This window comes from Dermacentor andersoni, chromosome 1 (genome assembly GCF_023375885.2).
Source record: "Dermacentor andersoni chromosome 1, qqDerAnde1_hic_scaffold, whole genome shotgun sequence".
In the NCBI taxonomy this organism is placed as follows: Eukaryota; Metazoa; Arthropoda; class Arachnida; order Ixodida; family Ixodidae; genus Dermacentor; species Dermacentor andersoni.
Genome location: NC_092814.1, coordinates 45,123,054 through 45,135,522, shown reverse-complemented (window position 1 = coordinate 45,135,522; position 12,469 = coordinate 45,123,054). Strand labels below are relative to the sequence as shown.

General features: G+C 40.9%; 3 protein-coding genes across 3 annotated transcripts in view; 2 read left to right on the top strand and 1 right to left on the bottom strand.

Moving 5' to 3' along the window:
- The window catches only part of LOC126543191 (RRP12-like protein), a 57,248-nt gene extending 55,762 nt beyond the window's left edge, over positions 1-1,486 (top strand). The window contains exons 29-32 of the mRNA XM_050190327.3: positions 810-873; positions 952-986; positions 1,071-1,150; positions 1,345-1,486. Of these exons, the coding sequence (XP_050046284.3) occupies positions 810-873; positions 952-986; positions 1,071-1,150; positions 1,345-1,462 (297 nt within the window). The 3' untranslated portion in view covers positions 1,463-1,486. The remainder of the gene's footprint in view (positions 1-809; positions 874-951; positions 987-1,070; positions 1,151-1,344) is intronic.
- Positions 1,487-1,925: 439 nt separating this feature from the next.
- Positions 1,926-6,632, bottom strand: Vps24 (vacuolar protein sorting 24). Its single transcript, XM_050191094.2, has 6 exons — positions 6,422-6,632; positions 6,283-6,343; positions 6,002-6,181; positions 5,803-5,924; positions 5,177-5,291; positions 1,926-3,341 (listed from the first exon to the last, which is right to left on the bottom strand). The coding sequence occupies exons 1-6, from the start codon at positions 6,464-6,466 to the stop codon at positions 3,199-3,201; spliced, it is 666 nt and encodes a 221-aa protein (XP_050047051.1). The 5' UTR covers positions 6,467-6,632; the 3' UTR covers positions 1,926-3,198.
- A 329-nt stretch (positions 6,633-6,961) lies between these two features.
- mino (glycerol-3-phosphate acyltransferase mino) overlaps positions 6,962-12,469 on the top strand; it is a 126,869-nt gene continuing 121,361 nt past the window's right edge. The window contains exon 1 of the mRNA XM_050191070.3: positions 6,962-7,161. The gene's annotated coding sequence lies outside the window, so the exon portion shown is untranslated. The remainder of the gene's footprint in view (positions 7,162-12,469) is intronic.

Below are 12,469 nucleotides of genomic sequence, written 5' to 3'. Positions count from 1 at the left end.
TATAATGCAAGTGATGGTCTCTAATTGTGAAGTTAGCCTTGTAGGCCACACATATATCCTGAAAGTACACTAAATTTCTGTGTACTTACACTGCTTGGGCTTTGCTTTTTCATGGCTTTTGTGTCCCAAAAAGCTAATGTTGCTCTATCTCTTGAATAAATGTTGTCTTGGAATAAATCTTTAAGGCAGCAAATTCTCATCCATAAGGTGCATGCTTAGATCATGATCATCAGCTCATTTTATGTCCACTGCAGGATGAAGGCCTCCCCCTGCAATCTCCAATTACCTTTGTCTTGCTTAGTTAACAAAGTGTTTCAGTTGTCAAGAATTTCTTCATAAGTAGAGAAGCTATTTGGATTCTAATGGTCTGTGTTCAGGCTCTTTGTAGTATGCGTCTGCTTTTAGGGTGCATGTATTAGCATCTGTAAAAAGCAATAAGCTATGTGCTTGAAATATCCAGATGAATTACATGTATTTGTAAGCATTGTTTCTAACCATTCTTTAAGCTTTCTAGCCATTCATCTAACTTCTTTATTTCTAGTGATAATTTACAGATGTCACCCTAACAAACCAATAACTACATGCTTAAATTTGAGGTTTCGTGCCATAGAAGTTCTGAGATGTATAAAATGTGCACTATTAGTTTTGTTCTGGTGGAGGATATTGGATAGAGGAGCTGTATTTCTTTTAAAACAGGTTCTGCAGTTCCATTCTAGCTTATCATTCATGTAGCGAGGGTTAATGTTTCATTCTGCTGTTTCTGTGAAGCATATGTCCTCCCCAGCTCATTGACTGTCCTTGAATTATAGACCAAGAAGCGGAAGGCACCTCTTGATGCAAATGGTGGAGAAGGGACATCAGGAGCAGCAAGTGGTATGTTTTCATGAAATTAAGGCTGCCATGAATTCTCCTGCAAGCTTGATTGATCTAATCTTGCATATTCTATTGTAGGCACTCGACCCTCTAAGAAAAAGAAGACTGATAAGGTATAAAACTAAAATGTGCTTGTTAACTTGTTCACGCTATTTGTGAAAATCCATTGACTGACCCACGCCCAAATTTATACACAGACATCCGATGGCGATGCAAGGAAGGGCAAATTCGAGCCCTATGCATATGTGCCATTGAACCGAATGTCACTGAACAAAAGGTATGGTTGTGGGGGGTTCCTTTTACTACCTTCATTTTGTTGAGTGGGTGCTAAACTCCATGGCACTTGCAGTTCTCGCAAATCCGGCAATGGATCTGAAGAGATGTGACGCAGTCAGCATTTTGCTCTTGTCTGCTTGCCGCTGTGTCCATACTGGTTGCTAAGTGCTTTTGTGTACATGGGATTTCATACAGGTTCAAGAAGAAGCCCGCAGCATTCAAGAGACTTCTTTCAGCAGCACAGAAAGGTGCACGAAAAGGACAAAAGACAAGAGCAGCCCGTGTAATGAGAGGTGCTAAATGTAATAAATGAGAGGTATTTATTTGTGCTACATAATGTGTTGTCCGTGATATTTATTTGTTGTACATATGTCTGAATAAATTGTTATCAATCTGTATATGCAGCGGTCAACAGTAAGCAAACGAGGGGGAAGTCTCAGATTGGAGCGATTTTGACAGGTGGAGTTGTCTTCATCAAGTCCCCTTATCGAAACATTGGTGCCAGCCTGAGACTTCTCTTGATCACATCAAGCATCCACCTTCCTGTGAACCCTTTGTGTTGTTTGTAGTTCTGTGCATGTAATAGTATCCGTTTTGAGTGCTATTACTCCTCCTACAGCTGCTGTAGTTCAATGAACAATTACATGTGTGTATGTAATCCATCCTGCACAATCAGATGCTGAATGCCGAAAGGCTAAAGTGGTGCAAAAGCTTCTTTTAAATTTGTTCGACAATGCTTGGAATGAGCCATGTGTACATCCACAAGACAATGAATATTCATTGAAGGCATATTTTATTCAGCAGTGCACAATTCTGTGCATAATGGACACCAACCAAAAGCTTGCAACTGCCCATTGTTTATATATTAGCAAAGGTTTTTAAACTCTAGCAATGGGTCAAACGAATCTTGCAAGCCTGTTCCCTGCAGCTGCTATTTCTTGAACATTTGTTGCCCCACTGTGGCCGCACCTATGTTTGGCAGGAAAGGGCAGCTAGTAGCAAGTTGGGTTCAGGGGAGCATCACACATGTTGGAGCCTCTTGAAGCCTTGCACCGCCTCAACAGTCCCTGTTGTATTAAAATGTGGTTGCCCTTTCTCATTCTTAAGTTAGTTTGAAACATTGGAGTAAGGATAGTGATAGATGCTGTGCTGTACTTGAATAAGCAATTTTCACCAATGAAACACTTGTATACATGTAGGCAACCATGTTGAAAAAATCAAAATTGGATGGCTAGCTGCAGCACTTGTCACCATAGTTTCTTGCATGAATGACTAAAGGGAATTCTGGTGCTAGTGTGCTCAGTAGCTGCAAGTAGGTGGGAATGATAGGCAGTCAAGAATTGCCTTGCTGTTTAGAAAATTACACAAAATTTAGAAAGATACAGCATAACTTGAGCTTGACTGGGTGTTCCTGGTGTCAAGATGTGCAATGCCCTGCTGAGGCTGCTTGTTTTGGCTGTTTTGCTGCAAACAAAGTAAACCCCTGCACAACATGCCTTTAGCATTTTGTGAAATATTGCCACACTTGTGCTTTTTCCTTGACCAACTAGTATCTGCTACATCCATCACTTTTATGATCACTAAAAAATAATGACCAGGTGTGGTTGCCTGACCTTGCCTAGAAACAACCAAGTCTTGAAAACAGACATCACAAACAGAGGTGCTTCCATGTTTATAACAAATGAACATTGCACTTAACCTACGCAACTGTACATGGATGGCTATTGCCAATTGGTTTACTTTTTCCGATTTAATAGAGCACAAACGTAAAATGGTGCGACAGCAGCTGAGTGGGATCTTGACGTGGCCTTGACATGTATCAAACAATGCTTCATTGCCAAAAATCACTCAATGATTTCTATGTGTGACAACTAATGACAGTTTCGAACTGCATCATTCAACATGCAATCCTCGCTGCCATCCTGAGGAGAGACTGAACAGGTTTGCGTGTTGCCAACAAGCAGGAAACAAGGAACAATGCAACTCTAATGGCATGGCAAACGCTGATAACAACCATACTTGGTGTACAAGCCACAGGCTGGCTGCAATTCAGCTGCGTAAGGCCTGCAATCGCTCTTGCATCTTCGTCACATCGTCTTCGTCTTCTACTATGGCAGACGATGGACCAGCTTCTTGGATGTCTTCTGATGGCAAAGATTCTGTAACAGCAGTTGGGGCCTTGCCAAGCTGGCCTGGAAAAAGACCATCACAATTAACTAATTTGGCTACGTGTACATGACTGAATATCGCAAGCCAACTGGAGTCACTGTTAAGTCTGTCTTCAAAGAAATCGAATTTTTTAATATGGGCAATTGCATTTTGTTGATTCCTTGTACCTAGTGGCATAGCCATATAGTACTGAGATAGAAGCCTCTTGCACAGATTTCAGAAGCAGACTGCTGTTATTTTTCTACCAAAAATAAAGGCAGACCTGACCACAACTTTGTCTCCATTTGTGGCAACCTACTGCTTTTTCGCAGATACCTCATTGTTGGCTTGTGCCACGGACCTTTAACGTGACATTTCTACAGGACAGTTCAACATTAAGGAACAAAAGCTCTTTCATCAGAACGAGTCAGTTTAGAAATGCAGGAGAACATTCTGTAGTTCGGATGCTGAAGCACCTCTTCCAGACACCACCAGTCAGCTCCACAATTCTGCTTGTAATGAAAATTCACCTTTTGACTTCTTTAACCAAATTATCAATAGCCATCCTTCAGCAATGGGTAAAAGACGTCACTTTCTTGGAGTAGCATTTGATAGATTTTGACATTTGTATGACCAGGACAAAACTGAACAATGTGGCACATATTTTGTGCTGTCACATTCAACGCTCTGGTCGTAGCAGAGGCATAAGAGCCACTGTGCTGCAACAATGAGAAACGCGTCTCCATTGCTTCTCATCTTTACGCAGCACAACTGTTTCCCACTCAGTATCAAGCAAACATTACGTTTACAGAAGTTACCTGTAACCACCACAGATTTATTCACAGCTATGTGTCTTCTATTCAAGATAGCTCAGAGTGTGCCACTGTCGTTACAGCACTGAGTGGGCTGTACAAGAGCTTCTGTGCAACATCCACTTCAGATCTCGTACAGTGAGGTTATTGTTTCAATCGTGGAACATGTGCACCATATAGTGGACATCGCTTTATCTGGGAATGACCAAGCAGACAAAATAGTAAAACAGGCCTGTGAAAATGGTGACATGCATCGTTCCTCTTTTGCAATTACATAAGCTTATCTTGAAGTAATGTTCTAGAGTTACATTTGGAGAACATGGTTTGATAATGCAGTGAAATTCTGTTGGTATTGGATACTGAACTATACTTCATACTTTCTGCTGATTTAACAAGTTTGTATTGATGCGGAAATCGTTTTGTCAACTCATTTTATGTGTTGCCTTGAACAACCACTTGCAATGTAAAATAGGTATGCTGAATCCTCATCATGAACTTGAAATGCCAGAAAATTGGACAGTCTTTTTGTGGGTTATGCTAGGACAGCTACGTTAAGCTAGCAGAGCAGGCACCATGTGCTTCGTGGAACTTTCGTTGATATAGCTAGCCTCTAAGTAGTAACTGTGCAATGCGTATGAACCAAACTTTTTTTTTTAACCTCGTGTATCAAGTATGTTTTCTTGTTTTTCTTTTGTTTGTCTTTGAGCAGGTTCTCCTTTTATTTCAAACTGTTTTCAGCACTCATAGGTCCTTAGTTCATACAGAAGTGAAATGTAGTAATGGGAAGAAAGTTAAATGTGGGCTTTTGATCACACTTTACAAGCTAATATAGCACTCTCACATCAAGCAAGAATTAATGAAAACATGCAGGCTAGCAGATGTGATAACCACAACTTTGGATGGATTTCAGTGTTTGAAAACTATTATGTTAAATTATACAGCAGTAAATTCATATGGAGAAAATGAAAGCACACAGCATTTGCTTTTTTTTTGTCAAAGGAAAGGGGAGGAAGGGTGCTAAAAGTGTCAAATTTTTGTCTGCTAGTGAATATTTGAACAGCACCAACCTGCAGTCAGCTCCCACAAGACCTTGTCAACTTCCTCCTGTGCCTCTTCCTCCAAGTCGTCCTGGTCATCAAGGCCTTCCATTGTGTCATCCAGCATTTCTTCTATTATTCCTGCCTGAGTGAACAAATCAACATACGGACAATATAGACAATCTGTACAACGGCCATTGCATTAGAATTGACAGACTTGGGGGTAACTTTTTTGTGACCAACATGGATGAATGTTGTGGTTTAGGTTGTTACAAAAAAGAGAAAAAAAAAAACAAATAAAAAAAAAAAACTGCTGTGCCAGAACATATCCTGGCACACTAGAATAGCATTCTCTATTAAAGTGCATATGTTTATGGTAGTGGTGTTACAATAGGCAGGTTTCACCGGGTGGTCAGGGCTGGCAATACCTATAAACGCTTAAAATTCCTCTTCCAGGGACATAAAGTTGTGTCATAGTCCTTTAATTGCTTAGGCTGTGTTAGTATACGTGCGAAAGCGCACAGTCACGAATAAAAGAAAGCAGAGGGCGCAGATAACCCTTTAAATTATTTTGCATCTGACAATCAGTCAAAACCTGCAATACCAGATGAGCTACCGGCGCTTATCCTAACAAGGTATTGAATTAATCCACTCACTCGCAGCATTTCTTTCGACAGGTCTCGCATCGTCTGCGCTACTTCGGGCACTTTGATCAACTGCTGCATGCTCTTCATAACTTCAGTACTTCTTTGCATTGAGCCAGCCAACCGAAGGGTAGCTGCGAACAATGTTCAAATGCGTTTACAGGCTGTCAATATAAATTGATTTTAATGAGGAACAGATGATCCGACTTACCGAGCTGATGGTTCATGCTCATAACGACGGAGTTCAACTGTGCCTTGGAGGCGTGGATCCGATTGATAGCTTTGCGAGCACGAAGCACCTCTTTAGCCAGGATAAGACACACCTCCTTGTCATTCTTTTTTGCGGCCTCTTTCAAAGACTTCTTGACACCTTCTTCTTGTCTCTGAATAGCTGTCGTAACAATGTTAAATCACAAGTGACTACGCTACTCTAAACACATTGTCAAGTAACATAAACGCGTTAATGCTACGCTGGTGACATATAAGGCATACCTCTGATTTGGCGATCCAGCTGGTACCCTTCTTTTCTCAGCTTTGAAGTCCATTCTCGCACCTAAAATGATAAACGCCAACGCTGAGATGACCGCTCCCTGTGCTGTGCGTGTGGTCTGAACTTGTACTATATCGGTACCTGTTCTTTCGGCGATCGCTCTGGTGTTTTCCCAAACAGTCCCATTAGGTATTCCAAACACTTAATTTCGATGCATTCACATGGACATTTCTAACTTTGGTTGCAGCGGTTGATACTTGGTATAGCTTTACTCCAGTTCTTTACTACTGCAGCTGCAAACAAACATTACACAGGAAGTAGGTCTATACCACGGTCTATACCGGAAGTTGACATGTGAAAGAGCGCGAGCGCCTGTCATTTCTTTCCTAGTCTGTACGCCTCTCTGTTTGCTCTTATTATTTTGGTATGCTCGCTAGATGGCAGGGTATAAATTAACTAAATAATTTGATATTTCTTTATATTAACATTAGTTAGGCAATTAACCAAAGACTTTATAAGTATACTAATAAATAATTTTTACTTTAGAACACTTAATTAGACAATAAATATTGTATGACTGTATGGTAGAAGTAGGTAGACGCAACTGGCGCTGCCATCTCGCGGAATTCATTGGTGTTTTGCTAGGTCTGTGTCTGGCAAGTGGTTGCCTGTGTTCTCTCGCAAGATGTGCACGTGCGTTTGCGGGCATTTACGAGTGCTGCCGGTAGTCTTATTGAATATGCCGAACGTGGGGGTTTGTTTAAACTGAGGTTTAATGTATAGCTGCTACGAGGTGCGATAACCACGATAACTCCCTGAAGACGTAAAAGGCATTCACAACCTCAACGACTTCTACGGAGTACTGGCGCTTCTCGAAAAAGGTAAATCTTCAGAGCTTGTCGTGCTCGTGAATTCGCTTTGATAACTGTCTTCCTGAGTGCTTTTGTCTTGCTGCAAGTACTACCTGATTTCTTTTATGTTCGCAAGCCTCGTTGGTGGACGCGCAAAAAGCTGCGCGCGCAGAGCTTCGAGACGTCGCGCTGCGAGCAGCGGCATGCTTAATTGTCATACATCAATTTCAGGCCTCTGAGAGTGAAAATTACAAAATCCATGCTGTTGTGGCCCAAACGAATATTACAACCAGCACTAAACAGGCTGTTTTGAGCTTTGATGACAGCCTGCTTAAGATCTGAGCCATTTGAACGTCGCGCATGTTCAGATGAGTTCGATGCACTTTATACCCGTGCCACACGAGCACAAAAAATGTCATTCGTTCATTAGTGCTTTCAGCTCCCTAATTACATTTTTTTTTCGGTGGAGCTTCCACACGTCTAAATTTAATGACATTTCATGTGGTGATGTCGATGACAGCATCTCTAAAAAGTATACATTTACAAGCTTGCTTTGCGCCTTCATGAGTAGTGAATCATGAAAGGAAGCATACTCGCGGACAACTTTCTATGCCAATGAAAGGAAAGCTACGGAGGCAAAGGGCCCACAAGTGAGAGCGCTTCTGAAAAGAGTCTCGCGTTTTCATCTACGTTAGTTTAAGCTAGGGAAGAGAAAACATAAACACCTTATTAGCCACAGTTAAATAAGATAAACACGCCACTGAATGCAAAAGTTTACTTATTTCGTGGCTTTTCCCATCCGCGTCTGGGCAAACGCGAAACCGTCGCACGTGAAGCTGTGTCGATTCAACGTCTGTTCCGAGCTACCGAAAGCACTGTCAAACGCTGGCGAACTACTTGGCGCGGTAACATGTTCAGCAGCCACGCGCCCGTAGCTTTCCCTTAATTGCCACCGAAAGTTGTCCGCGAGTATATAGACCTTTTTATTGAGGGCACCGCCGATGATGATGATAGATGATGGCGATTTATTGGCATCCCCTTTGAAACTGGGCATCCCCTTTGAAACTGGGTGATGAAAAATAGTCACCTAACGTGCTCGATTTATGCTATACATGTTTTATATCTAGCATTTTTGTGTACAACTTTTTAACCTTTTTTGTTTCCTTCGAAATATACCTTGTACCGCTAGCTATGATTGTAAGAGATCCCGTCGTGTCAATTTCATCTCTGTTTTAACGCGATATCGTTAAAGGGACCCTGAAACGCTTTTGACGATTTTCTACAAACGTACTGAGTCGTTAGAGTAGGTCCTTCTGATCATTAATTGACACATCAAAGTGCTCTGCGTGAAGTGTGTAATTTATTATAAGGTTTTAAAAATGCACATCGCTGCCGATCGCAGCACACTGCTCGACGGAATTTTAAGCCGCCCCTACTCATATGACCGAAATCACCCATATGACGTCAGTGGGGCGAGCTATCCGATTGGCTGACCAGGGCGCGTGATCGATAATTTTTACAACTCTATGGTAAACAAATGATCTTCGTAATAGTTGGAATGTTAGTTAATTTGTTTTTATAAAAAGAAAGTAACATAAAGAGAATGCACAAGAACAATTTTTCAGTACACTTAAGCACTTCCGGCACACAGCAAGTGTCGTCTGCTTGTGTTACAACGTACTCCATTTTGACGAGAGCTCTGCGGTCAGAGTCTGTCTCGGTCTTTTCGCGAGCACTATGATTCGACTTTGTTGCCTTGTGGACTGCAAACGTAGCGACTGGCAATATCTCAAGCTGCGACATCGTGTCCTTCTGCAAGGCAGCGTACGAACGAGCTGGCTGCTGCGCATCGGACTGCTGCTATCCGATCGGCGCCAAGATTTGCGCGTTTGTGGCCGTCACTTTACCCCGGAAGATTACTAACGCAATAGCGTGTCGCGAGTCAGGGCAAACGCAAGCGCAAGGGGACAGGGTCTGGCCGCTTGACTGTGCCGTAACTGGATGAGCCATGAGATGAGCAGAAGGGAAAATGTGAATGGTCTGCATGGTTCAGCCACCTGGTGGCACAGAGCTTAACCATACACAGTAGCAGCAACGAAGTGTATTCTTTGCTGCTGGTGTGTATTTTTCGCAGGAGTGTAATAATCAACACGTTGTTTTTATCAATGTTTAAAATGTTTAACACTTGGTTAGAGCAATATTAGCGCTTTGTTTGGCTGTTTATGCACTGCGCCAACAAGTGTCTGGACCGTGCGACCGATCAGGCCGCTCACGTACGTCTACGCTAAAGTTCCTTCATCAGCTTGAGTTATGCCTCCAGTGCTCTCTGGTAATAATGATAGCCCTATATATGTCAATGAGCACCTCACATTTGAGAACAAATGTCTGTTCAGCCGAGCTCTTGCTCTGAAGAAGCAGCATAAGTGGCAGTTCCTTTGGACAGACAACTGTCAGATTAAAGCACGCGAGACTGAAAATAGCAAAGTGTTCTTCATAAGCTCCGAGTCTGACCTCAGCGTCATCACTTAACCTGATTTGCGATTAGTCTGTGATTTAGGCATCCAATCATTCCCTCAAACAAGTCTTTGTTTTCACCTTCTGAAGCTACGTCACTGCTTAAATCTGTTGGTTGTTCATTGCTTCAGTTCAATGCACGAAGTTTGCGTAAGAATCATGATAACATATCTTCATTCATTGACTCTCTTTCCCACACTTTTTCATTCGTCTGCATAACTGAGACATGCCTTGGCCCGGCTGATAGCAATTTATACGGGTTCTGCGCCTATCAGGCTGAGTATTGTAATCGTGTTGCATATCAACATGGTGGTAGCGCGATTTTCGTCGCACCCCACATTAAATATAAACGTAGACTGGACCTTTCCATAGATCTATTTCACTGCGAAACTGTTTGGATCGAAACCGATGCCTTGTCTTTTCCAAATTATTGTGGTGGAATTATTATTGGCTGTATTTACCATTCTCCATCTTCCATACCTGATTTCCTTCGTCATCTTAGCTTAGTTCTTCAAACAATTACTAGTGAAAACAAGCCTGTCCTAATTGTAGGTGATATAAATATTAACTTGCTCGATGTCGACAATAGTACTGTATGCGCTTATTCGGACTGTTTTTCTGGCTTTGGGCTTGAGCAATTAATAACTTCGGCCACCAGGATTTCCACTCAAGGAAGCAGCTCCCTTTTAGATCATGCCCTCACTAATATTTCGCCTTCACCAGAGTCTGGTGTAATTGACATAGACATATCAGATCATTACCCTGTATTCGTCACATTCAAATCTAACCCTCCTAGGTCAGATCCCTGTTATCTTACGTCTCGTCTTGATATTATAAATTTTGTTGATGCAATTGACAAAATTGACTGGACAGTTATAGCTACCAAACTAAATCCAGAAGAAGCGCTTCAGTTATTTTCCTCTTTACTTTTAAAAGCTGTTCATGCTAACACTGTCACTGTTAAGTGCAAAAAGAAATTTAAATTTCCGCATAATCCTTGGATCACTAATGGGCTACTTGTGAGCATGAGGAAAAAAAGAAAACATGTATAGGAAGACTAAAAAACAGCCTTTCAATGTGAATTTAGCATTACGCTATAAGAAATATTGCAACATGTTGAGTAATTTATTGAAGAAATCTTTTTAAAAGGCAATATTACGAAAATGAATTCATTAAAAATAAGTTTCATCCAAAAAAACAATGGCAACTTATAGAGTTTCTGAATGTACCGCATTCTCGCAGTTCCATTGAAAAAGTAATCTACAATAATGTGACTATCACTGACCCGCCTAGCATTGCTCGTGCGTTCAGTAATCACTTTTATGAAATTTATAATACTCCCCATGTTACTTCTGTTTCTCATACGAGCCGATGCGATAAATCTTTCTTTTTGTTTCCTGTAACATCTGAAGAAGTCCTTACTGAGATTTTCAACTTAAGGGACACAAGTCCTGGTTTTGATGGAATTTCCGCATTTCATTTAAAGCTTGTTGCTCCGACTATTTTTGATGCTCTCAGTAACTTAATTCACCTTATGTTCAAGACCGGTATATTCCCTAGAAGTATAAAACAAGCTAAAGTCATTCCGGTTCATAAAAAGGGTGACAAAGCTCAAGTCGCGAACTATCGTCCCATATGTATTTTACCTTCAATTAGTAAAGTTGTAGAAAAATTAATACTTCGTCGTATTAACATTTACCTTAACAAATTTAGCTTGCTGAAACCCTGTCAGTTCGGTTTTCGTTCAGGAAGCTCGACTAACTTGGCTTTGCTAGCATTAACTGATTATATTCGACATTCCCTTGATCTCGGATACTTTGTTGGCTCAGTCTTTTTAGACTTTACTAAAGCCTTTGATACAATAAATCACAAAGCTTTGTTTACTAAACTGGAGTCTGTTGGCATTTCTGGTCCAGCTCTTAATTTATTAAAAAGTTATCTGTTTAATTGTGAATTAACAGTGTACGCAGGCGGGGCTTTCGCTGAAAGCAAAATTATTAACCAAGGAGTGCCTCAGGGCTCGATTTGAGGTCCACTATTATTTTCCATTTATATAAATTATTTACCTGACTGCCTTAATTATACCCTACCTATATTATACGCCGACGATACGACTGTTGTCCTCTCGGATAAATCATTACTTTCGCTAACATTGAAACTAAACAGTGATCTGTCAAAAATTACTGAATGGTGTAACGCCAATTTTCTAGTTATAAACCCTATGAAAACGCAATTCATGTTATTTAAGTCATCACAGAGACATTTACCTTGCTCTCCGACCATAACTCTGAATGGGCATGACATTCCTGCCTCCACTTGTGTTTCTTTCCTCGGCATCAAATTAGATCCCCACCTTAAGTTTACTAGCTAACCACATTGCACACATCAAACAAAAAACAGCATTTGGCATTAGAGCACTATTCAAATCATGTGCATTTTTTTCCAAAGAAGCATTATTATTGTTATACTTCGCTTTCATTCATAGTCATATCATTTATGGTATCGCTTCTTGGGGTAATACTTATCATTGTCATCTTTCCTCTATTCAGCACATTCAAAATCAGGCTATCCGCATTATAACGCGAAGCCATTTTTTCTCTAACGCCTTTTCACAACTACGTACAAACCGCATTCTTCACGTTACTGATTTGTTTAACTACCATTTAGCGATATTATTTTTCAAATTACTAACTCAACAAGTTTCTTACAACTTTGTTAGTTCTGATCTCCTTTTTAATCCCAATAACACAAGGTTTGCAACACAAGGAAATTTCTTGTTGCCTTTATGTCATACTAATTACGGAAAGATGGCTTCCTCTTTTTG

Bases quoted from the DNA above. Each gene is read 5' to 3' on its own strand.
- Vps24 (XM_050191094.2), bottom strand. From the start codon at position 6,466: ATGGGACTGTTTGGGAAAACACCAGAGCGATCGCCGAAAGAACAG. The intron at 6,344-6,421 runs GTACCGATATAG...TTATCATTTTAG, and splicing joins AGCGATCGCCGAAAGAACAG to GTGCGAGAATGGACTTCAAA. The intron at 5,925-6,001 runs GTAAGTCGGATC...CATTGTTCGCAG, and splicing joins GAGCATGAACCATCAGCTCG to CTACCCTTCGGTTGGCTGGC.